At 42.2% G+C, this 26,147-nt stretch overlaps 2 protein-coding genes across 3 annotated transcripts in view; both read right to left on the reverse strand.

Annotated features, from left to right (window-relative positions):
* GPM6B (glycoprotein M6B) overlaps positions 1-15,162 on the reverse strand; it is a 120,491-nt gene extending 105,329 nt beyond the window's left edge. The window contains exon 1 of one of the 2 annotated variants that reach the window (XM_050975747.1): positions 14,960-15,162. In XM_050975747.1, the coding sequence (XP_050831704.1) occupies positions 14,960-14,990 (31 nt within the window). In that variant the 5' untranslated portion in view covers positions 14,991-15,162. Of the gene's footprint in view, positions 1-1,379; positions 1,561-14,959 lie in introns of those variants that run through there. The other variant, XM_030234849.2, reaches the window with a different exon arrangement.
* Positions 15,163-16,543: 1,381 nt separating this feature from the next.
* Positions 16,544-26,147, reverse strand: part of GEMIN8 (gem nuclear organelle associated protein 8) — a 28,066-nt gene continuing 18,462 nt past the window's right edge. The window contains exon 5 of the mRNA XM_018913560.3: positions 16,544-18,567. Coding sequence (XP_018769105.1) covers positions 18,317-18,567 — 251 coding nt within the window. The 3' untranslated portion in view covers positions 16,544-18,316. The remainder of the gene's footprint in view (positions 18,568-26,147) is intronic.

Raw genomic sequence — 26,147 nt, forward strand, 5'->3', positions numbered from 1 at the left:
GAGTCTGATCTTCACTAAGCTAGGGAACAAACCAGTTAATAAGCTTTTAGAAATTAGGGGATTAGGTGATGCGAATTAATTTAACAAAGTAGCAACCATAGGAATTCTGTCAGCTTCCTTTAGCTTTGGCTGAGTAATTAATTTTTTTCTTCTTAATTAAAACTAGAGACAGTGCCAGCATCAGTATGTGCATATTAACACTCGGGCACGCACTGATAGCTCTGCTTTAGCAGTTGCAACCCCTAAGTAGTAATCTGGTTTGCCAGTGGCAAACCAGACCAAAGATACAGCTGTATTTTTCTATCTTTAATTTTTCCAAACCCCCTAAGTTGCACGACTAAATTAATTTGGATATATTGTTGGTTGAAAGAGAGCTCGCGGGAAGCAGCCCATATACTGAAGTCCCACGCTGAAAGGATGGGAGTGCTGAAGGTGAGCGCTGACTGCCGACGGACCCATGTGCACTACGGACCTTTCCCTTCCTAGGGCCCATTTCTGCTCTCGTTAACGCACTGATGCAAGCGCAACCCTCCCCGTAAACTTGGGAACAAAAGTTGCCACTTTCCACCCCCGCAGCCGAGGGAACAGCGCACCAGGTTATCCCAATGGCCCGCAGGATTCCCCAGGGCTCACACCTAACAGCATCACGCCCGGCACACGGGAGTGCTCAGCACTGCCCACTCCACTCTCCCCAGCACCTCCACTCTCCTGCCTGTGTCCCGAGGCTATTCCCCCTCTCCCGACCAAACTTCTCAGCCCGGCAAAAGCTGACCCGCACCTCCGGGCACGCGGCTCTGGCGAAGAGGGGCTGCGCCGCCCCGCTCCGCCGTATGCCGAGGGACAGCCGGGGGACACCGAGCCAGTCCCCAGCGCCGGGCGGCGGCACCGAGACCCGCGGAGAGCCCCGGGCACGCTCCGGCCCCCCGGCCGCCCCGAGTGAGCCTCTTCCTCGGCTTCTGAGGGATGGACCACGGGATACAGAAGCTCCGGGCCGGCTGCGTACAACGGCCTCCGAAACTACAGATCCCGCATTCTGCATTATTATCATCATGACCATCCACATCAATGATTTACTTTAAGAGGAAGGGAGCGCTCTGCAGCTGGCGAGCAAGGTCCCGTTGTTCCGCCGGACAGGGTGTCCCTGCGCCCGTCCCTGCTCCCGCTCCCTGCGCGGAGTTTCTGCGGCAGCGGCGCCGAGCGAGGAGGGCGGAGGGGCGGCCGCGCCCCCTCCCCGCGCCGCCGGGGCGCTCAACAGGCGGCTCCGCTGCCGCTGCCCCCGCCGGGGCTGCTCCGCACCTGCCCCCTCGTCCACCCTCCTCGCAGCCGCGGCTCCCCTGCGGCCCCGGGGCGCGGGCTCTGCCGCAGCCCCGCTCGCTTACCCATGGCCGGCTCGCGTGGTCCGGGCGGTGCGGGGGACGCACGGCAGGGGCTCGCTGTGCTGTGCCGTGCCGGGCTGTGCTGTGCCGGGCTGGGCTGTGCTGCGCTGTGCTGTGCTGTGCTGTGCTGGGTGAGCGGGCAGGCGGAGGGCAGCGGCCGCAGCTCTCGCAGTGGCGGGCTCGGCTGGGCTCGCCTGCGGCGGGAGCGAGGGGCGGGAGGGGCGGGAGGGGCGGGAGGGGCGGGGCGGCCCCGCCTGCACCGCCCCAGGGGCCCGGCCCGGCCCGGCCGCGCGGGGCAGGGGGCACAGCGCCCCCCCGCGGCCGCCGCCGCCGCCGGGGGTCCCGCTCGGTTCCGCCGCCGCCCCCGTCCTGCTCCGGCGTGACACCCCCCGTCCTCGGGGGCTGCCAGGGACGAGCCGCCGCGGGCAGGCAGGACCCCTGACCCTCTCGCCTGAGAAACCTTGGGAACCTGAGCTGCGGGCACCCTTGACCTTCAGAGGCACCTGCCCCCTAATGTTTCTCTGTGACAATGGCAAGGGCATTGTGTGCTCAAACACAACATCATTTCATTCATAACTGTCTGTACCCGTGCTCAGCAATGTGATTCTTATCTTCACAGCCCCTTCTGAAGCGTCTCATGCCGCTTTCCAGCGTCACGCTGCACTGCGGGAGCTGCCACCTGAGCGGCGTTCCGGCCACACAGCCGTGTAGGACGGTGCGCGCAGGAACTTTGTCACTCTTTAAGCGCTGCGAGGAATGTGTCTTGCTTCGGGAAAATTCGATGATAGGGACCCTGGAAGTAACAGACCGGGTAGTTCAGGGGCATCTGGGTGGCTTCTCCCTTAGGAGATTACCAGTAGCCCAATCCCCACACCTAGAGATGTTGGGGGTAAAATAACAATGAGGATTACACAGGAGTGATCCTTCACAGACACTGAAGACAGGTATGGAAGAGAGTGGCAAAGTCAGCTTTTTCAGTTTAGTTGCTTTCCTGAATTGGACTTTTACCATTAGAGCAATTTGATTGCTTCAGTTGCAAAGGCCCATGCTTTAGACAGAATAAGTGCATCTATAGTGACTAATATCAATCAGATTGTCTTGATTTACATTAACTGGGTACTTGGCATGCATTTCCTTTGTCTTTGCCACAATAATAATACACTAATCTTCTGTTATTTATGTGCAGTGTAAGGATATATTTCATTTCCTCCTGTGATGATTAACACATCAATCTATTCAATTATGTAACAATATTTTTCACCTCAAATTGAGATCAATTGCTTAAGAACATATGAATTATGTTCAAAAGCAAAAGAGTGACAGAAGTGTGAACACTAATTTTTAGGGAAATTAGTCCATACTTCGGAAATTCAGGCCCCTGCTCCCAAAATAGTGTGTGCACTCATTATTAAAGTTGCAATGTTAATGTGTGGTTTCTTTTCCATTAAAAAAAAAAAAAAAATTACAGTCTCCTGGGCCAAAATGATCTGAGGCTTTTGCATTGATTAATGAACATATATGCTTTTCTAGTAAGGTCTGTGGGCTCAACACCATGCATGCACCATGGGATCAAGGAGTAAATTTCCTCTAACAGAAAATAAGTGGATTGATGGAGTAAGCCATTTTATATAGATTAAAAAAATATAGCTAAGCTGGTCACTAGCTAGCTGCTTCCAGACCCCACTGGGAATTAAAGGAGATGAGCTATGCACCTTTGAAAAATTAGATTAATTATGGAAATAGCACATGACCCTTAGCTAGAGTGGCACTAAACAGTACTGAAATATGGTGGGAACAAGAGGCAAATGGTAAGAGTATTCCACTGTTTGCAGCACTATGTGCTGGTGAAGGTATAAATTAGTTTCCTTTTTTTAAAATAAAAATTAGTTGAAATTTATATTCTTTGAAGTTGGTACAGCATACTGCTTGATTTGTAACAGAATCAGCTGGAAAATGCCCCTTAGTTTTGACTGTACTTGCACTTAAGGGTAACTCTACATCACCGAAATCCATAGGCTGAGTTCTTCAAGGGAAGTTGGTCAGTGCTGTCCAGTCTGGGTTTACACACTTACTCTGAAGTATGAGGCAGATATTCCTAAAGGAGTGAAGAAGAAGTTGTCCATATCAACACATTTTCAGGGAGAGGAGGGACTCACCTTCTGCCATTCTCAGAAATGTTGGTCATTTTTCTCTCCAAAGGGTAAAGCAAAGAACAGCTGTCCAAATATTGGTTATGGCTCCACAGTCAGTGGTGATTTCCACTCACAGAGGTACCAAGTCTCTGATAAGTGGAGAGAGAAGTTGACAGAAGTTTTGGTTCCTTAAGCAAAACTACATTGTAATATTCAATTAAGGACAAGGAGACAGGAATACTTGAAATTTCTGTTAGGAATAATAACTAATGGATTTAATTTCAAAACCAAGATGTCTAGAGAAACAGGTATTTCTCTGATTGGATTCTGGTCCATGCTCTTGCTCTTGTATCTAGCACACAATGTAGAGGACCAAGGCTGAAGCACGCAGCACTTCAGCAAATCTCCCTGTTTGAATGGTCCCTTGGGTGCTATAGCTGGTAGCTGTAAGGAAGGGATAAATGCCTGCTGTAAATGATGCTGGAAGCCAGACTGATCCAAACAATCTCTTATCAAGGGATTATAAAACCACTGCTGCAGATTTGATCCACAAAAGAGAAAGCGAAGGTTAGAATTCTGCATTAATTAATGTCATTGTCTATGTTGGGTGCTTAAAACCTTTTCCATAGTTTAAGTGACAATCTGCAAACATTTTTCTATATGCAGATTTACCCTAATACCAACATCATGATAGCAGGTGTTTCAAGAGACACCTTCACCTCCTGTAGCAATATGCTTGGATTACCTCCTAACTGGTTCAGGAGCAGTAAGTTCCTCTCTGGAGATGTTTTAAGGAGGCCACTTGATGCTCAGAACAAGATTTAACTTCAGTCTCAAGATGAGTCAAGAAGAGGTGAGATGGAATGTGGGGTCTCACTAGTTGTAACCGAGGGCATGGCATCAGTATGAAATATCAATTTTACTGTACTTGACCATTTCCAGCAATTAGTGGTGAAACAGATTTCTAGATTAAGGGAAGGCTCATTGCATAGAATTCTTTTTTTGTTGGTTTAGTTTACCAGACTCCATCTGTTTCTCCACTTCTCCACTGCAGAACATGCTAGCTCTAAAACAAATCCCTTTTTGTGGATGGAATGGTGTGATAGCTGCCATTACCTGTTTGTCTCTGTTTTCCACTCCCACTCTTTCCTCAGGCTGTCTAACTAGACAGATTGCCCTAGGTAGGAACCTTCCCAATTAAAAACAGAATCAAAGGCAGTATGTTTCCACTTCATGTTTCAGCTTTGACTAAACATTCTGGTGCATTAAAGACAGTGGTTTAATAAAAATATGTGCTAATGGGTTATGTGTTTCAGTGGGTTCTCAGCTCCCACATCAGCTGTATGTGAGGCCCTATCCCATGGCTCCCTCTGCCAACAGTGAAACTAATGGTTAATCATGATATTCCTTCCCCTGACTACTACATAGGCACTGTCAGTGGGTAGCAGTCAAGGCCACTTACCAGAGGATTAGAGTGAGTGTATGGGGTGCTATTCTGCTTTTGCAAAAATCCTACTAATTTCCAAAACCTTATAAATGGGGACTCATAAAACTGCCTCCTTTTGAATGTTAACACAAATGTATTTTAGCTTTAAGCAAATCAGAAGTGATAAAAACTGGTTTTAGTTGCAGTGAGTGTTCTCTGAGGCCTTTCTCAAGGGGGGTTCAGCCATCCTCTCTGTATTGAGCTTCTGTGATTCCAAGTACAGTTGAGGCATACTGTGGTTTTTCTCTCCCATGTGATCTTCTGTTCACAGAGGCCGTGGATGTTAAAGAGAAGTAAGGTGACAGTTGGATCCCTTTGTACACTTTGTGCGCTTTATATCTGTGTGTAAAGAAGAGGTGACCTGTGTGGTCACCTCTCAGCAGCTCGAGGTACATCAAGGGGAATGACTCATGCTCTCCTCTGTCTTTTGTACCTGTTATGTGAAGCTGATCCACTGTAGACTCTGCTGCTACCAAAACCACTTTTTAGTGCTCACTGCAGAGAGCTGTTTGCAAAGCTCATCCAGCAAAATGCTGAACAAAATGGTTCAGATCATTGGCACTGTTTAGTCCAGGGGAAAAGAGAGAAAGGGAAAGATAAAAAATGAGAAGAAATTTGATGCAGTTTAGCCAACATGTAGATACTCCTCCTGGAATTTAACATTCAGGTATGATAGTATAAGAAATAAATAGTTTTCAAAATGAAAACTGCTTTATATTACCAAGTAGTAATACCAAGTAGGTCACATTTCCAACAACTGTTTCTCAATATGGAAATACAAGCAGTGATTGCTTTGAAAAATATATAATTATATATTCAACAAAATGCATATTTTTTCCCCAATGCACCACAGTTAATTTTATCTGAAAATTAGTGATTACCATTTTGGTGTTAATTATGGAGTACTAAATACATCTTCAGTGTTAAAAGATAGACTCATCTCTATTTCATACACCCCTTGTGGAACTCATTGTGGAATTAACAATGTTGCTTTGTGATTTTAGAGGCACAAAAAAAAAAAAAAAAAAGGAGATATCATTGGAAACAAAGGATTAATATATTGATTAGGATCTCTGCTTTTACTTAGGCCTACATAAGGGACCTTACCCTAAGCACAGAATTTTTCAATTATGTGCAAGGATATTTTATGAGTGTCCCTGAGAGATTCAGCTCTGGAGGACACCTTATATCACGGTATAAGCTGTTTTTATTCGGGATACACACAATTGCTTCTGTGACTTTCTCTGTCTGCATGCCACATATATAACCCACACCTGGTAGGGAACCATGTAGGAAATAATATGTGGTCTGAGAGAGCATGAGTGGTTTCAGTAAAGCATTATATAGAGCAGAAAGCTTGAGAGTGAATGAGTGCACCAACAATCTGAAAACAGATGAGTGTTATACAGAAAAAACCACAAGTGGACTCAACCTTTCCTTTCATGTGCAGCCCATCTCATTTCATCCTCCTGAATGGATCTGTGAAATGTAGAAATGCTGACAACCCTTTCTCCTAGTGAGAGAGAGAAAAGTCTTACCTCCTGCTATGTGAATCATGATACAATAATCCTATGAAGGCATTCTTCCACATACCTCATTCTAAAACAATTGGGCTGAAAAAATCACTTGAGATTGATCAGAGATGATGAGTTCAGCCTAGAAGTCTTGGATATAAACACTTACTGAAGTGATTTGCTAAGCTCCTATTGTGAGGTATGATCATGTGGGCTAGAGAGGCCAGCCTAGGGTCTTTAGGGGAGTTGACTCAAACATATGGATTATCCAACATTTTCATTAGTACCACTGGGGAGATTTGAATGTGGAATAATTTGCAAATGAAGAAATGAGAGTGGGACAAAATGCATACCCAAGGAACATTAGTATTCAACTTCAGAGCAACCTCTGTGTGAGCATATATGCACTCATTGCAATATTCTGAAAATAATTGCATACATATGTATGTTAGCCCCACCCTCCAGTGGCATCAATAGGTTTAACTTCAGTTTTCTGTTGCACTGCAAATTAAGGGAAAAGACTTTATTTTGAGAGTGTTGAACACATGGCTGCCATCCAACAACTTCAGCATGGCAACTTCCCAAGAAAGCGCTCCAAGGCAGCCTAATCAGGACAGAATTCCTGGCAAAGTACGTTTTGAGACAAGGCTTTCTCTCTTTTTCCAAAGTAGAAAACTCCTTTGATGGCAGGCACAGAGAGCATTTAAGAACATTCTCAGGTGCCTTTTTTTGCAAACTGAAAAATCAAACTCAAAAAAATGGGGAGGGAAATTGCAGGAGTCATTTTAACACTTTTCCTGCTTTAGTTGGGCAGTGGAGACTCAGAAACAGCCAGCTGATTTCACTTTAGTTCTCATTTTTTTACTTCTGTCAATAGGTACAAGCTCGTACTGATTACAGAAGGTTTTAATGCTGCTCTGTAAATGTGAATGGTGCCTTAAACTGTATCACAAAGCTGAGTTAAATTCTCTCCTAAAGGGCTTTAGCCCAGCTTTAGTTTTTTACTAACACACATTCCAAAATGCTGGTTTGGGTTTTGTTGGGATTTTCCCTCCCCACTTGCAGTAAGTTTTATTGCTTCTGTACTGCTCTTCCTACTTTGCACAGTCCAGTTCTGGCAAGTGGCTATACCCAGAGCTGTGGTTTGTGGCAAAAATGTGATGTGTTGGAGGAAAGATGGGAAAGACTCCATTAGCCAGCAATAATGTGACATCCTTGCTGTGCCCACAGTGCCAACAGGCTGCAGAGGATGGGTGTGCTGGGCTGGGGGAGCTACAGGAGCTGGCACAGCCCTGCAGGTTTTTCACTGGGAGGTAACAGAAGCAGTTCCAAACACAACATCCTCCATCAGCTCTGTGAGATGTGGTTTTGAGAGGAAGGTGTAGCTTCAGATCTGCTGACATCATGGAAATGATTCTGACCTCCTTCTGACTTCACAGAAAGCCAAACACATTAGACCTGCCAAAAATGTGACACTCAGGAGTAAAAAAGCTCAAGCCACTCTGGTCAGATGAGCGGGAGCCCTCCCAGAAAGCTCAACCTGAGAAATGAAACTCAGGAACTTGAAAATTAACGTAACTTCTCATTCCCTAGACTAATAAACCTGGTGATTTTTTTCTTAAAAAACCCAAACACCTAAACAAGAGCATTTTCCTCCTACTTTCAGTACAGACAGCTAATTTTTTGCAGATGCACAAGTACATGATTAAAACATTAAAGCAGAACACACTAGTCACCCATAGGTAACCATTCTTCAATTAGGAGAGATAAAAAAGTAAATGGAAGTTGATAATACTTCGATAATACTTTTATCCTTTATTTATAGCATACATAATATAGATAGGAGCACCTGTATTTTTTTAAATAAAGAACACCTTTTTAAGACTCTTGTTATTTGATTCTTGTTCTCCTGGGTATCATGTTCAGCAAATAGAAAACTAATATTCCAAGTGAGGAATGTAATAAAACTTTTTATTAAAACTATATTAAACACATTATACGGTGAATTATTATAAGGTGAATCTGGATTCACCAGATGAATTCACTAGGTGAATCTGGATTCTTACTTTTTGTGCTTCTTTTTATTTAATAAAGTTCAGGCTGAACATGAGTGTTTTGTAACTGCCAGATAGCCTAGAACATTAATTCTGCCAATATTCCACAGAAATAGCTTCTTTGTGTTTAAAAGATGAAAGGGCCACAGGCAAACCAAACATCACAAGAACCTGGCAGAAAAAATGACCCAAGGCCGTTAAAGAAGCTACAGAAACTGCCACTTGTAAAATTATTCCCAAAAGACAACATTACTTCAAACACCCATTGGGCTGTCAGAAGTGGCACTGTTTGAAGTCCACCTCGGAAAGGAAGCAGAAGTGCATGCCCAGGCCTTGAAAGAGTGTGTAAGGGCTCATGCATATGAAGTATCAACAAGGGGATGCGGTGATGAGCTCAGAGGTGACTGCCCAGAGTCCTGGTGGCAGATGATGTGCAGGAGGAATCAGAAACAACATCCACCAGGGGTTATCAGAGCATTTCCTGCAGTTCAGTAGGAGTACAGAGGTTGAGGCAGAGGTAAATGAGCCTGCAGGCTGGCAATTAAGCCACAAACCACGCAGAAGCCAGGCAAAGGTACACAGAGGGAGGCAAAGCTCTGCAGGCAAGCCCACTGAGGGAAATAGGGAGAGGAAGTGATGAGCAAAACAGGAGACAATGTCTTTCAGAAAGGGAAAAAAAAAGGTCCTGCTACAGCAATTTTCTAAAGCACCAGGTGCTGCTCTATCTGCAGTTTCATCTAGACACATCTCTGAGGTAACTGGATGGTTTGGCTCATGTCCTTTCTTTCCTATGACTCCCACAGGTTTTGAACCCTACTGTTGTAGACTTTCAGGTTGAAAAATTCCAGTGGTTAAGTTTGAAATCTGTAGTCATTAGAATAATGGGAGATCTCTAGAGAGAGCCAACACTGCTATGCAGAAAATTTATTAGCAGCAGGAACAGAGGCCTGTATCAGCACTTTACTGGTGGATAAATCAGTGGGTTTGCTAATGATGTTTCGGTTCTCTTGATTGAATTGGATTTGTAAGAGAAATGCAGCTGCAGACTGAATTGCTTTATATGACAAGAGAATAATGAATAGCCAATCCTGAACACCCAGGGTTTCTGTATATATGGGATAATTTAGCTTCCGTTCTTCTTGTTATTATTTTATATGCAAATGAAATTATCAATGCCTTTATATAATAACTTCCTGGATCACATTTATTCTAGAGCTTTTGCCTGTTTGTGTGCAAGAGAAATTTCTTTCCCTCATTTTACCCAGGGTTTAATACTAAGTCCAGCTCCTGCTGGAGCCTGTGGGAGTTTTATTGTGTTATAGATATGACCCATCCAGAGGACATTGAAAGTGAGCAGAAAATATTGAAACTGCCTGTGGTTATGAGGGTGCTATTATTTATTTGGAGATAGGGCCCATTACCTTATGCTATTATCTGCAAGTTACGTGTACTGGGGTTTGCATATTTGATGTTTATTTAACATGCACATCAGGTTCTTTTAACAATAGTGTTTCAGAGATGATCTGGCTAAGTGCCCTCATCAGCCTCTTGCTAGGTTGCTCTCTGGGGTTCCAGCCAGTCAGCCTTTATGTGTTTGAAGCTCTAAATAGGCTACTGCTCCCACTCTGAAGGATCACGCCAAACTGAACCAATGCCTGCTGGAAAAGGAAAAAACGGGATGCCAGCTGGCCAAGAAGCTGAAAAGAGAGAAAAAAAGAGATAAAATCATTCTTGCATCTAGAAAGTGCCTTAGCAATGTCCTCATCTGCTGGGTGGTAATAGATCACAGTTGCCTGGTTGGTCTTCCAAATGGCTGAGCTCCCAAGTTACAGTTACTCCTTGCCCTTGGAGGTGCAGTTGACTGAGATGTACTGTTGAGACACATAAATTTAACAGATGGATTATGCAGGCCAGGCACTGTATCCAGCAATTGTTTCTCCCACTAGGGGAAAGTCTTACAAAAGCTTTCCCTGGTGTTCAACAGGATTGTGGTGGTTCATTGCACTGCAACTTTAGAAAGGTTTTGGGTGATTGGCTGCAGTGGAGAGAAACAAACTGGCAGTAACACAATTCCCACCATTTGCACAACAGTGAGGAAATTTTCTTTTAGGTAGGAAAAGAGAAAAATCTTCCCTTACCCACTGACAGGCCAGGGGCAATGCTGTGGGAAGGGTTTGGGTACTCTCTGCTTTCAGCACTTACGGTGCCAGAGGCATTGACCAGAAAATCTGGTCATCTCCATTAGTCCTTCTCGCGTGCTCTGCCGGCAACTGAGTGTCCAGGCAACAGTTTCTGCCCTCCCTGTGTGAGGCAGAAAGGAGTGCAGGGGCTGAGAGAGCATCATCAGGCTGCAGGACAGTGTCTGCTGGGGTGGAGAGACGCAGTCAGGAAGGAGTCGTTGTGAAAAAGAACATGAGGGAGCAACAAGAGAGATGTGGTGAAAAGAACTGAGGAAATGAGAGGCCCAGGAAATGGCTCAGTTGGATTCTTGGAGATATAAAGTATCAAGGATGTGGGCAGAAAAATGCATCACAGTGCATATTCATTTAATTCCAGGTAGCTTCATGGGGGTGGCAGTGGTGGGGGAGGCAGTGTAGTCATTTTTCCTACATTCAATATATATTCAGATGGTGTTTCAGGCCTTGAAAGTGCAGCTGCTAAGCCATTCAACATTTTAAAGGTTGCTTGGCTAAGAATTGTATTAGAAAAACCCCCAAATTTAATACTGGAAACCAGGAAATCAAAATAGTGTTGGGAACTCAAAAAACACAACACAATTTTTGGACACATTTTCTTCACAATTATTATAATAATTTTGGGCACCCTACTAGGATGAAGAAAAATCTGCATTGTACTTGAGAATCTGCTGAATGTTTTTAGCATTTTAATGGTTTTACATAAATTCAGACTTCAAAAATCTGTCATGAAGGAAGTTTAGGTAGCAAAACAAAATTGTTTAATTACTGGCTTTTAGTAAAGTATTTTAAAATTTCAAACAATATAAGCAGTTGGTATGTTTTACTCCAGTGTGACGTCCTATCTTCTTGGTTTGAGGTGAACATTTCTGTCCTGCTGATGGGGACTATTGCGCTGCAGGCTGTGCCTGGAATGAGTTTCCAAAAGTAACACAAATCACTAGTGCTGCTAATTATTATCAATGTATTTACCAGAAAAAACTTTAGCTCTAACCATGCCTGAGAAACAGATTTCATTTTGTTAGACTTGAAAATGCAAGTAACACAGCTAGACTAAAAGAGCTACTGAAGGGAAGAGACAGTAAGGCAGCTCTTTTTCTGCTTTTAAACAAGATTTAACTGCTGTTGACATAGAAAGTACAGGACATCTTTCTAAAGCAGGTCTGCATAGTAAAACACACTCACAAAGGGCAAATAACTGATCTTGTTAACAAGCTCTCTATAAAGCACTTTCCATTCTGGACATACATGTTTATGCTCTCACACTGGAGCTGTAGGTGACCTGAAGAGGGATCTGCTCAACACAAAAAGCAAAGGAGGGAAAATTTTGTCTGCCATTTTCTCTATTTTCTGTGGTGATAGAGAAGAGCAGTTCTGGAATAAGGGTTTTCTATAGCACAACACAGCTGTTCTTTCTGATGTGTCCCTGAAAGAATTCACCATCTGGCACTGATGATATCACAGCCTGTTGCCATGGGACCATCATGTCATCACACATATCCCACACTCAGCATCCTTTCAGAGCAAGACAGCACAGCTGGCACATCTGAGTCCAGCAGCCAGCAGAAAAAGGTGACAAGGACCACAGGGCCAGGATAAAGTGACAAAAACAGCTGCCATGAGGATGCTCAACTACAAGGCTTCTCTGAGGAAGAAGGACTTCCAGTGTGCCCCAAACACCCAGGGCAGTGACATCAAAACAGTACAGCAAAGCAGCTGTGACACTGCTGACACAACTCTGTTGCAGAGCAGTATCAATGAAAATGTCGTGTTCTGCTCAACAAATATTTTCTTGTCTCTACTGCAGTGTGGTCTGGCATTACTGGAAATCCTAAATTCATCAACACATGTGGAGAAAAACTGATTAAATAGTGAATACTACCTTAGTATCACACAGTCTATTATTCATTTGACCGCTATTGGTTTCAAGTGCCTTTCAGATTTATATTCTGCAGTCATGTAACAATTATTCTGTTTGGAGAAACTGACATAACTTGTGTTTCAAGTGCATTGCAGCATAACTGGCTGAAGTTTTATCTCAACCTCACCACTTTTCAGGAAAGAACAGCAGAAGGAGAGCCCCTTCAGCTATTACTCATTCACTTCATGGAATATGCTACAGACCAGAAACGTGGCCTTTGATGAGTTATTGCTTAAGTAAAAACATACTTCAAGCATTTATTTCTGTGAAGTCCCTGCCTTCTGTCCACATAGAAGATATTACAGGATCTTAATTCTAAAAAAGATGATGTTGTTGCTGGAGGTAGCAGAAACTAGACAATGGCTGAGATCTTTTCCTGTCCAATGCAAAGGATGGGAGCAACAGAGCTATATGAGTATCAAAATTGCTGAAATACAATGTAGAGACTTTTTCATGCTGGCTACTTGTACAAGCCTAGACCAAGAGTTTACTGAATCTCGGGCCAAAGAACAAGTAAATGGGATTACATTAAATAGCTTAGCACTAGGTGTCTTCCAACATGACTCCTTTTGACCTCAATAACAGTAAACTTTGGTGGAGCTGAGTTACCAAACAGGAGGGGTTGCTGTAACTAGAAAATGCATGAGATAGCTGAAAGCTGAACTTCAGAACTGGGATTTCAATCTCCATCTTCAGTAGAAGCATGTGGAAAGATCCTAAACATCCCTATAAACAGATCAGAAATCTGGTTATCTTCCTGTGTCAACATCTGATGCCAGCTCTCTAGGGGACATGAATAAAACACTGTCTTTTAGCCCTCCCCAGCTATCAGTAAGGTCCACATTAAGGAAATCCAAAGACAGTGGTGTAATTTATTTTTAATAGCTCCTCATAGACTTTTGTCTCACTTCTTATTGAGTCACGAAATTGTTGCTTTTATTTAAAACAAACTCTTAAAGTTAATAAGTACCACTATTTAGAAGAAATCCCCACCAATCCTTTCCTCTTTTCTCATTCTTTCCTCCCCACAAATTATGTCTTTGGGATGGCTAAAAACAACAGTCATGGGGATAGCAGTTATGTGTATTTTGGTTTTTCAAAAGGCTTTGCAGGCAAAAGATCTCAATGTAGTTTAGGGAACCAGCAGTGGTATTGGCACCATTAGGCTGAAAAGTATTTTCTTTTCAAAAACTATGTATGTTTGCATTTACTCTGCCTGCTTTCCTTCTTAGAAGAAAAGGATTCATGATTAAAGGGGAAAAAATTTCTTCTGTGACTGTGTAATGAAATCCATGCACAGAGAATCTCCATTACTCCCTGCAAGCTCAAGAGAAGCAAGTCTTTCTCCACTTTTGGCCAAGCAAGACAGAGCCATTCCTGGCCTGTTGAGGCTGATGCTTGTATGACCAATTCCAAAGGATGGACTGAATCCAAGCCAATTCCTCCGCTGTGACAGCCAGGTCTCTAACATAACACCCAAATGGCAACGTCATGATCTGTCACCCACCCAATCTGAGCTCCTCTGCATGTGTCACTGTGTGCCAGCTCAGCAATTCCAGCTATGTGAGAATACAGGAAGAGGTGTGAAGCCTTGAACACCCTCTGGCTATAACCACCCTTCAGAAGCAGCTGAGACTCCCTTACAGGCTGCTATTCTACCAAGAAAAGAGCCCCTAAGAATTAATGTCCTTTGGATGATCCATACAGGAACACAGGAGACAACAGGTCAGAGAGGATGGACAGCTGATTGATTAGCACACAAACATGAAAAAAGATTTTTGGCACAGCATGAATGTATTATTTATCAAATAATACATTTTCCAGGAGCTTACACTTTTAAGAAACCAGAAGGAAAACAGAGTTGGGATGTTTCACTTTGACAGACTGTATTTCACATTTTGGGCAATAATCTTGGCCCCTCTCTAATTCTTTCAGCCAAAATGTTCAGCCCAACATGCCAAAAATCACACTTAAAACTCAAAATTCAAGCAGCTGAGTCTGTGTCTTGCTTTTCTCAATTTCTACACCAAGAGCTAGACTGCTATTAGTGCAATAAGAGATGAAGACACCAATATTACAGCATATTTCACGTAACAAATGGGAAGCTTTTACTAAGAGAAAGACACATGTGACCAAATCTGCATGTGTTACTTATGTGATGTTTTTCCTTCATAAAGCCTGTTACAAAATTTAGGTTGCTTTTTATTAACACTTTTTCCAAGTGTGAGATGTTTGCAGCCAGCCATTAATGAGACCCCTGTCAAAAAGGATGAATACTTACCCGTAATGTTGATTGAGAAAATGATGCTCATCAAAAGGGTTCAATCTCTTCCCTGTACACAGAGGCTCACTGAGCTGTCAGCTGCTGTATGGGGAAAAAATTCTAAAAGAACAAGAGCCCTCGACAACGTCATCATAAAAGTAAGCAATTTTTCTTTCAGTAGGAACCAGGTCATTGCTTCATTTCCATGTTACATTTATATCACACCAATTCTGAAAGGGTCTTTTTTTCTCATTCCTTTTAAGAAGGCTTTCAGTGGAAAAGACCTATTACATTTTTTTCCTATCTTCAAAGCATCTTCAACCAATCACAAACTCTTCTCCTGAAAACAAGGCTGATTTGTTTGTAACAAATGAGGAAACTAGTTTTTGAAATCAAGACTGACTGGATGGCAACTTTTGACTTCAGGGTATAATTCCTTCTACTGGAGCTGGGAAAAGCTCATGAGAAACTATCCCCAGCAAGTGAAGAATTCCCACTGGGCAGGACTATACCAACAGCTGGCATAATTGAAAGTGCAACCTTCTGGAGAAGGAAGAATCAAGTCTGCAGCAGCACAGTGGCATTCTAGTCAAGGCACATTGTGTCTTTGGGCAAAAAAAGGTGTACATGTTCCCATGACTGAGGACTGCAGCATAATACACATGTGCAAGAAAGGTGAATGTTACAGACAACTGAAGAGGCATTTTTCAGTTGCTGCTGCATTTCCTCCATGATCACATGCTTTTATATGAGGTATTTATCAGAAATATAAAATGACACGGAAGATAGAGAACTGCAACACAGAATTTTCAAGTTCTGCTGAATTTTCAGCAAGATGGGACATCTAGGGACAGCTGGCCAGATGTCCCATTTTGCTGGCCCACCCCCTAAAATGAGATTATTTGGCAGCAACTTTTAAATCTGCAGTAGGGTATTTCAGGAGTTAGTACATAGCTCCTAAGGAACAATTCATCCAGTTCTCTCTCCTTCCATTAAACCCTCTTAAAAATACTTAGAAGAACCAAAGGCAAAGTAATTTCCTTTATATATTTCTTTTTATAGATTTATTTTACATTTTATGTGAAGTAGGAAAAGAATTCAATGTTTGTCTTTTATGAGGTCTCCACAAATACCTTTTGAGACCAGAATTTCTGCTTCTGCTAGCAGAACCAGTTGAATGAACAGTCAACCACAGCAAGAACTGGAATTTGTGCTGAAAAGTAAGAACAGCCCAGTCCTACCTTGCCCATTCTTCCTTTTTTTTTTCTGAACTGAACTGCACAGGGAAAACACCATGACCACACTGGAAACATTTCAAATAGGAACAGAGAAATTTATGCATGTTAATCTGTGACAGGGTTTCCCCCCAGTGGATACAGCAACCCTCCCATTCATTTTGCACCACACCATGCATATGTGGTATTGCCTGACAATGCTGTGAAAGTCCTGTCAACACTCCTTGTGTTTCTCCATATGTTAAAACCACTCCTGCTCTAAGTTCAATCTTCCTTAAACAATACAGCAGCTAAAAGAAAGCTTTAGCATCTAAGAACTGAAGTGTTCTAAGTATGGAAGTTTGTTTATATAAAAAAATAAAGTAAATTACAAGGTGTTAAGAAGAAAATTTATTTGGTCAAAGGAAGGAAACCCAAACAAAACACAGATTTTTTGACAAAACCCACCAAAAACAAGAGTGACAACAAATGCAGAACTGTTAAGAATCCTTTTCTCTCTCCTGTCTCACTGAAATTTTTCAGATTAAACACACCAGAAGTAAGTTTTGGAAACTGGAGGTTTTTTCATTTCAGTGTTCAATTTAACTTCATCTGTTAAAGAGGTGGAACTGACATGGAAATTCTGCTTTGAAAAAACAGTACTACTGAAAGCAAAGATATTCCAAACTGCACTGCAGACTTACTTTGTTGCAGCTGGCTGCTGCAGAGGGCACAGCAACTGCTGAGTATATTACAAACTACACTAATGCTACAGAGAAACTCAGGAAACTCAGCATGAATTGAAGTTAAAATTTTAATTGTAACCTTCCTCTGTTGCCAGGAAGGCAGATGAGTATGTCACTATGAAACCAGCAGACGATTCTTTTGCCCTGGTATGGAAATGCAGTAATGTCACAGACTACTGCCCTTCAATCCACAAGAATATTTATCAGCAGAGCTTCTCACAGAGTCCTTTTAAGCATTCAGGGTACCATTTTCTAAGGAGCTACACGTTTTGAGGGGCCAGTTCAGCCTCTCTTACACAAACCACCAGTGTGCCTCACTCAGTGTGGGGCAAACACAACTGGCCCAAAGTAAGGAGTGATAGAAGCAGAACCAAACCAGCTAGTGCAGATGGATGAGCACACACAGAGGCACATCTCTGTGCAGATGGATGAAAACACATCTACTTGTTATATTTAAATTTTGTGCACGTCCTATGCTCTTGGCCATTGGAAACCTGCACCTAAAACAGACATAGAGCCCAGAGGGCTACCTGGCTTCCACAGCTCTGTAAACATTGGTCAGATATAGTCTATCACCCTAATAAGCCTTATTTAAAGCTTCAAGTCTTCACAAGTCCATTGCTGCTTTTTATTAGAATGGCAAAAATCATTGTAGGCACCGGCTCCAATAGCGCTGTGTCCTCTTAAGTCTCTCTTCTGCTGAACAGATCTCTAACAGACGACCACATCAGGCTTCTGCCCGATCCTCCCACCCCTTCATTAAAACATTTTTCTATATAATGTTGCTTTAGAGTCAAACTCCTGCCAGACAAGTATCAGTCTGGAAGAAAAACTTCCTGCTTTATTATAAACCTTTGAAAAAGAATTCCAGTGTCTGGGCTATGGTAATTTGATAAGCTGTATCTTGGCCAGTGGGCTCCTGATTCTCAAAAAAATCCAAGATTAGTAGACATAACACTTCAAGCTATGCTGTGTGAAACAAGATCCTAATACTACTATGTTAAATAAGACTAGAAAATGGGATCACTCAAATTCCTAAACAGGAAGACCAGACAATTCGTAAAGTCTTTTTCTTCTCTGCATTGCTTTAAGTTTTCCCAGTTCACTGGGTATGAACATTGTTATGTTTCTTGCATGTGCGGTCAAGGCAAGCGGGTATCAAATGATTGAATTTTAGACAGGCTTGATATTCCTGTCCCTCCTATTACTACTTGACAACTGTATGTGTGTTGAATGGACTGTGAACATCACTGACAGACACTGTAAAAGAAAAAAAGGCTAAAGAAATACATATTGTCCTTGCCAGACTCTCCCTCAAAGCCCAAAACCAAAACTTGCCGTTTGTTCTTTCAGCAGCCCAACCTGAGGCACCTGACCCTATAGCACTGTGCCACGTCAGAGCACAGTGCAGGTACTCACAGCTTAAGGGGAATAATGGGCCAGTATTTGGGCTGCTTTTTGTCACAGTTCCTATCAAAGATAAGCTGCAGGGCAGCCTCCATTGCCTGGATTTTGGCAGCTTCAGCACCATACAGCTTCTTCATTTCTGCCATGCGCCTCTCCCCTGGTCTTTCTGTGGGCGGCTCCACAGAACGCTCCACCCGCCTGTGCAGGTCTTGATCAGCCTCCACGTAGGGGTCCTCAGCTTCCAGCTGCTGCTGCCTCCCTAGAAAAATAAACCATAAGAGATGTAAATTACTGGGCTGTCAACCAAACAGGTTTTGTTTTGACTTTTAAAAATATTATATATTCATATTTTAGCTGGGTCTAAACGGAAAATTCCACATGTTCTAGGCTGCAGCTGCACTCATTTTCCATAAAGAAATTTCTACTAAATATCATGATAAAGCCAGGCTGGAATAAATGGGGAGAAATGAAGCAGATCCTGGAACTGAATCCTAAAAGTGTAGGAAACCTCTGTATTAGTACTACTAAGCAAAAATCAACATTGCTCCATTTCTCCCCAAAACACATTTGGCCCTGAAAAAAACTCAAACAACAAAACAACAAAAACCCCAAACACAAACCCCCTCTCCCTCCCAAGAAAACTGAAACAACCCAACCAAAAAATCCCTAACCACTCCCCATACAAAAAAAAAAAAAAAATCAAACAAAAAGGAGAGTTGTTTCCAAAATAATGACTTAGCAGCTGAGAAAGGAAAGAATGCACAGGACAATGCAACTTTACCTGAATGATAGCCAAGAGAAAATGTAATCAGTTACTACTCTGTGAAAATGAACAAATGGGTCTGTCATGTCAGCCTTTAAGTGCATTCAATGAAACACAGCTGTAAGCATCGTGTTTGGATAAACTGTCCAAACTCAGCCATTTCTCAAGACTTTCTAAGTTCAAAGCTGGCAGCCTTGCTCTATTGCTTTGAAAACAAACAAAACACCACCAACATAAAGTATGCATCAGGTCTTTTAAAGAGGATTTAAAATAATTCAAGAGGTGAAACATTTGGACCAATCTGTCAACAAAAATGCTCAGTGGTAAGCCTCACTGGAAGCAAGAACTTGGTTGTGCATGTCCAAATTTACTTCTGCTTCCTGGGTACTGCTCTGATGAAAGAAACAATGCTGTGTGCAGTTAAAACATCAAAGTGCTACACAAAACTCCCCTCTTATGGGAACATTTCTACAAGAGAGAGAAAACCACCCAGCCGCTGAACTCTTCAATAACAAATGACCACCCTCAAAACCGTGTAACAGGCACAATTCACTACTAGCCAGGATTTTTTAAATACCCAAAAGGACAGAGTGTCCACAGGTCAGGATGCCTTGGTCATACAGAAGACATGCTTCTCAGCGTTTGGTGCCATGTACTTCTTCTCTCTTTCACCCTAACACAGAGATGTAGCTTTCACAACACACATCTGCAAACCCTAACCCAAAGTTAAATATCCTGACATTTGTGTGTCAAACATCTGCAGTTTATTTTTACACTGGAAAGTACTGTACCGAGCAGCCAACTGACTGTCAGCCTTCCTAAAGTAATTATCCCCTGAACAGCATTCACAGAAAACAGATATTTTAGACAATATGATCAGAAACTTAAATTTTGGGATCTGTTTGTCTGACAGACACAGAAAGCTTTTGTCCTGTCATTTGAAACACCATTTGTATTGGTCACAGAAGGGCTTGAGGACTTATTAGCCATCTATTCCAGAAAGACATTTCAGTGATTTTGCTTTAAGGGCACACCCCTGCATTAGGCTGCACTGCCAGAATTCACAAGGAAATATACATTAGAGTCCATATGTGTTTTTGGAAGAGTCAGATTTTTTTGGTGTTGAGCCATTGTAACCAGAAGGTCTGAATTAAAGAAACTAAAATTGCCTACAGAGGGCTCAGCACTTCGAGGACAAGGTATAGCACCCAGGCTATACCCTGCACCCCACTGAAACCAACTTCCTGGGACACCACGCTGCCCACAACTACAAAGCACGCTTTTAAGCACAAACTTCGTGCACATTACACTGAATAGTTTTAGACAGATAAAACCAAACAAGACTATGCTGGCAAACCAATGTCTCTCACTGTAGATTACACAGCAAAACTGGCAATGCAATGAATTGGACCATGTTTGTTAACTCTCTTGGGGCACTAGATAATTCCTTGTACTTCTGTATTGCCCGTGGAAATTTTTAATTCTTTAGTTTCATAGCTGCCTGCTAGAGACAGCTGCTTCCTTGCTTGTTTGCTGTAGAATGCTGTCTGATAGCTCACTGCACACACTGATCCTTGAGAAAAAAAAATTTCTCTGGAGATAGATAATGAATTCTTCTGTTTGGAAATTAAATGGATCTCTAGCAGAAGCTTCATGATGGATGAGTGGATTACAGTTTAGTGTGCATCAATCTCCATTTCTCAATACAGAGTAGTTCATGAATCTGTAGATCCTAATTGTAACAATCAAAGTAATAATACCAATTTGAATTCCATTCTCAGAATTACTCAATGTATGTCTGGAGTGTTTTACTTTACACTAATCAGATATAGGGCCCGTAACTTTCTAACTTTAGTTCTGCTATTCCACAGCTACTGGTTAAAAAAGTCCCAGAGTGATTGTACTACGGAGTTTTAGACACATCAATCAGGTCTAGAATCCAGGCAGAGGCTCACGACAGAAATGTGCTATAGGGACCCACAGTTTTTTGCACCAAAGGCTGGGTTTGAGCACAGTACATAACAGCTGTTGCTGGTAATACCACTGCAGCTGTCTGGAACACGCTGCAATTTCAAATCAGTTATCTGTGCAGAGATACCACTGGAACAAACTCCAGAGTCATAGGCAGAATCACAGAATGGCTTGGGCTACATGGGACCTTAAAGATCATCTTATTCCAAGCCCCCTGCCACAGGAAGGGACAGTGTCCACCAGATCAAGTTGCTCAGAGCCCCATCTAGTCTGGCCTTGAACACTGCCAGGGATGGGACGTCCACAGCTTCTCTGGGCAACCTGTTCCAGTGTTTCACTACCCTCACAGTAAGCAGCATTATTTGCTTTTATAGACTATCAAGGAATGAAGTCATGAAACTCGATGGGCATGTAAGCTCCTGTATTTCCAAAAATAGACATAAGGAATAGATAACAGAGAAAGTATTGTCCTGTTGAGATGCACACTAAACCTTCTTTGGTGGGGCAAGGGCTGGGAAGTAGAAGTGCTGTAATTTCCAGCAGTCTGGGTTCTATCCATTACCTCAGAGTTTAGTTTAAAAACAATACAAAGCAGTACAACTTGAGCTAAATGTGCAACTACCTCTTCATCAAAAAGCTGACAGCTAGAATCTGACAATGGAAATACAAACAAAATTATAAGCTGCCTATAACCACAAGCCTATGGAGACAACCAGAATTTCTCTGAAGCAAGCAACACATACTCATCCATGAAGCAGATATCATGGTTTATCAAAATATTAATTCTCAGTCTGCAGCAATGAAGTCCCCAGCTCACTCTCAGATCAGTTTCACATTCCGAATTCTCAAGTCATTGGGCTGCCAAGTTATAAATGTAAAACAAGTAATTTTTACACAATTCTAAGCAGTTCCTCCTTCTACTTCACACAGACTAAAATAAACATGCTTTCTTTTACAGCATTCATCTTCAACTACTGGCAAGCTTCCCCCAATCAAGGACAGTATTTTGCAAACGTTGTCAAGGCAGGCAGGCAGCTGCAGTGGTGGTGGGGCCCCGCACAAAGGAAAAGCATTGCTAATGTTTTCCCAGTTGGTCAGTTCCATTTCTTTCCAAAGATGCTCTTTCTCCCTCTTGAAGCTCTCTTCAAAATGAACTTCCTACCAAGTTCAGCTCTGCTGGGAAGTCATCATTACCTGGCCAAAACCAGCAAGGGCATCTTTTTCCAAATACAGTAAACAGAACTCTTTATCCACAAAGAAGAAAAGTTCAGCTCCATCATGCACCCAGTGTCCTGGGTTACCCAAAAGGTTATTGTATTCTGTATCTATCTGTGCCCAGAATGGGAAGTGTCTCTTTAAGACATTAGAGCTGGTAATGGAGCCTTGGGGCCTGCAGGTGCCAGCTGTTTTGAAGTCAAGGTTGTGCAGGCAGAGCTCTCTCTTGCCTGCAGCTCTTGCTCTTTCCTTTCATTCTTGCAGGCAGAGAGCCGAGACAGCACTGGTGGAAACCTCCCTCTGGTTTTCTTCTGGGTTTTTTTTTATGAGGCAGGCAGGTGTTCAGCCATATCCATGAGAGCAGGGCTCCATCACACATAACCGTGACTTGGGAAGACAAACTCCATCACTCCGAATGTCCCCACCTTCCTTCTTCTTCCCCCACTTTATATCCTGAGCATGATGTCAGATGGTCTGGAATATCCCTTTGGTCAGCTGGGGTCACCTGTCCTGGCTATGTCTCCTCCCCATCTCCCATGCATCACCAAGGTCCTCACCAGCATGGCAACGGGAAAAGCAGAAAAGGCTTTGGCTGTCTATAAGCCCTGCTCAGCAATAATAAAAACATTTCTGTATTATCAACCCGTGTTGAGTGCAGATTCAAAACACTGCCCCATACCAGTCACTGTGAAGGAAATAAATTCTACCCCAGCCAAAACTAGAACACCTACCTAATTCAGGCTACACTCCTGGGCCATCATTAGTAATTCTAGGCCTTATGAAAGAAAGTTTTGGATTACTGTTTCTCCCTTCACGGCTTTTCCCACTTTTTATGAATTATTTTTAATCTGGTGTGTGCTAGCTGCAAAGAAAAGTGAACAAATACAGACAACTACCTCCATGTTTGGTAACTGCCAGAAGAGGACCCTAACTACTGTATTAGCCATTCACTGCATTTGGGCCTTCATAGCCACACCAATGACCTCTTACTTAGTTTCAGCAAGACTATGACTTAAGACATAAGCTATTTTCCCTCAGGTCCTTAGAAACTCAGATGCTTTACTCTTATTTTAGAAAGGGAAAATGTCTCACACTTTTTGTAAGTTTGATCCACTTTACATTTATTTCTTTGTAATATCCTTTGAGAAGCTTAAGTAGTAATAATAAAAAAATTCCTGTCCAGAATTTATCCTCTTCTTATTAAAAGAAAAAAAAAATACCAGCAAAACAAACCAAGAAAAAGAAACAACTTCAAAACCAAAACACAAATTCCCTTATTTAGGAAGGAGTCTCCATGGAGAGACTTTGCAACATTAAAAGGAGATAGAAGTAGGAAGGGTAATTATCTATGTCAGATTTTAAATGAAAAAGTTATACCCACCATTGTGTGGTTTCTTGTACCATTTTTAGCTCTTGGTATTTATACATCCAACCCTCAGCTCACTTCAGCCAGTGAGAATAATTCCATCTGACAACATTTCTTATACAGACATTCTTCCCCACCAGTCTGTAGGTGCCCACACTCAGCAGCCGGCCATGTGCTGCCCCACACAATGGTAGGTGTGGCAAGAGACCAAGGGCTTGCTCCTCCCAAGTGTTAAATGCCATTAGTGACTTTCAGTTGCTTGCTTAGTTAGTACATTATTTTTCAAGGAAATATTGCACTTTCTCCAGTCTTGGTGTGTTTTTAATTTTCCATGATTTCAGACTGTGTGTTCACATAGTTGTCTGCTTATTTGAAATGATTAATTTTATTTTCTGCTACTGCTGTGTGTATACTTAGTGAGCTTTTCATCTTAAATGCTACCTGAGTTGATCTTGAGCATCCCACACTAACAGTTAAAACCACTACCCATTTCTACTGATTAGAAACTCCTAGTTCTCTCTTTGAATGCCACTTCCCACGAGCCTATCTGCTGTGTTAAGTGTTCTGCCCACACAGGTTTCTCCATGCAAAATGCCAGCTTCTTCATCTTCCTAGAAAAGCTAAGTACCTACATAAGAGTTTGGGTTTTTTTGATGTGATAGAATCAGACCATTTTATTGTACCCATACTTGCATGAACTGGGCAAAATGGGGAAAATAAAAATCTTTGCCTCAAGGAATTCCACCAAAACAGGGATTTAAATCACGATTTGTACACAGGATATTCAAGGAGTTTAATTTCTGCAGAGCTCTGCAGAGCTCTGGATTTCCACAGGGCTGGAATCTCAAGTACTACTCTTTATCAAGTGCAAAGTTTTGCAGAACAAGTTTTCATCAGTGGGAGTCTACAAGATACAAACAATAGTGACTTACCCCCACATCTGTAAAGATAAAATATTCTTGGTTGCTAAAACCAGCGTGGTTCTGCTTGCTGGCAGGTTACTATGGAACACTAAGTAACTTACAGAAACTGTGGAAACATACTGAAAGAGAATGATGATTTTATAGCAGAATGAACAGCCTTGTTCTAGCTGTAAGCTGGCTTGGGGAAAATGGACTTCTTTTAAAACTTCTTAAATTTAAAACTTTGTGCTTCTAAAGATGTGACAAAGGGATTCCCCATGACACCACATAACTTTCCCCTTCCCATTTGTAGGAGAAGTCTGATCTTCAAGGACAGCTAGGCCCTATCTTACTATGCAAGCATTCTCACCTATACAGAAAAATCAAATGCTGTAGCTGACTGGAAAACACTAATTCAGAATAAAAATTACTTTTGGTGAGAGTTATTGCCTGCAATGTTAAGCTTTCAGTTACTATTCATGACAATCATGAAAAAGAACTACCAAAAATCCTGAGGATATTAAAACCCCAAATATCTACACTGACAAAATTTCCATTTGCTAATTGAGGAAAGAATGAGTTAAAAGAAATGGACTATTTCATCACATATATCTACAAGCAATGTAATATTCTCAAGAAAAAGGAAAACGTTCCCTTACAGGCTTTGAAGTAAGAGCAGATGTGATTCCTTGGCAAGCTTGTAGCAGCCTGAAACCATGGTTCCATGGACAGTTTTCCTTCCTCAGCTACAAAACCAGCTTATGCAATTTCTGCTCTTCCCCCTTAGCCGCGTGCTCCAGCTCCCATGTCCCTCATGCAACAATTGTCTAAGGGGCAACACAAAGAATCCTACAAAAAACAAACAACCCCCCTAAACAAATCAAACTTCAACACATTATATTTAGTTCCAGTACAGTTCAGTGCCCTGGAAACACCAGAGCAGGAACAAATGTCTAGGAAGAAGAATTGCTTAGCCTGGCTTTGGCACCAAGATGTTTACTGAAGCACAGCCCAACTCAAACCTATTGCTAAGAGCAAGAAATAATCTCAGGTAAGAGAGTGCACTCCCTCAGATACAGTTGCAACAGGCTGTCTAAACAGACAGCAAACAGACTTTGCACATCTGACACACTCCAATACCTTCTTTCACTGTAACCCAATTTTTCTACATAGCTTGAAGAGGACAGCTCTGTGGAAACAGGGCAAAACTCCTTACCAAGACAGAAAATGGAGAAAAATTACCTTTGAAATAAAAATGAATAGAAACCAAGGAAGTAAGATTAGAACTAAGGTGCTCCACTTTCAGGTTTGGTACTTAATGGTATGTGTCACTGTCAAGTTAATTAACCACATGCCTCACTGTAAATAATCTGTAAAATTAATCTAATACTTTAAAGAATTAATTATCTCATATTATTTTTTTATTTGGGTTAAGCAACTGGCACAAAGTTATACAGCTAACTGGAGAGTAAAGAAGCCGATTTCTGCTTTAGAAATATGATTAAAAACCAAGGATTATTCTGTGGTCTCCAAAACAAGCTGCCAAGGATCCTACACAGAAACAATTTAAGCCTTCACGTCGTGTTTACATTAGCACTAGGCTACACTGGTTACTGCCCAGC

Source organism: Serinus canaria, chromosome 1 (genome assembly GCF_022539315.1).
Source record: "Serinus canaria isolate serCan28SL12 chromosome 1, serCan2020, whole genome shotgun sequence".
Lineage (NCBI taxonomy): Eukaryota > Metazoa > Chordata > Aves > Passeriformes > Fringillidae > Serinus > Serinus canaria.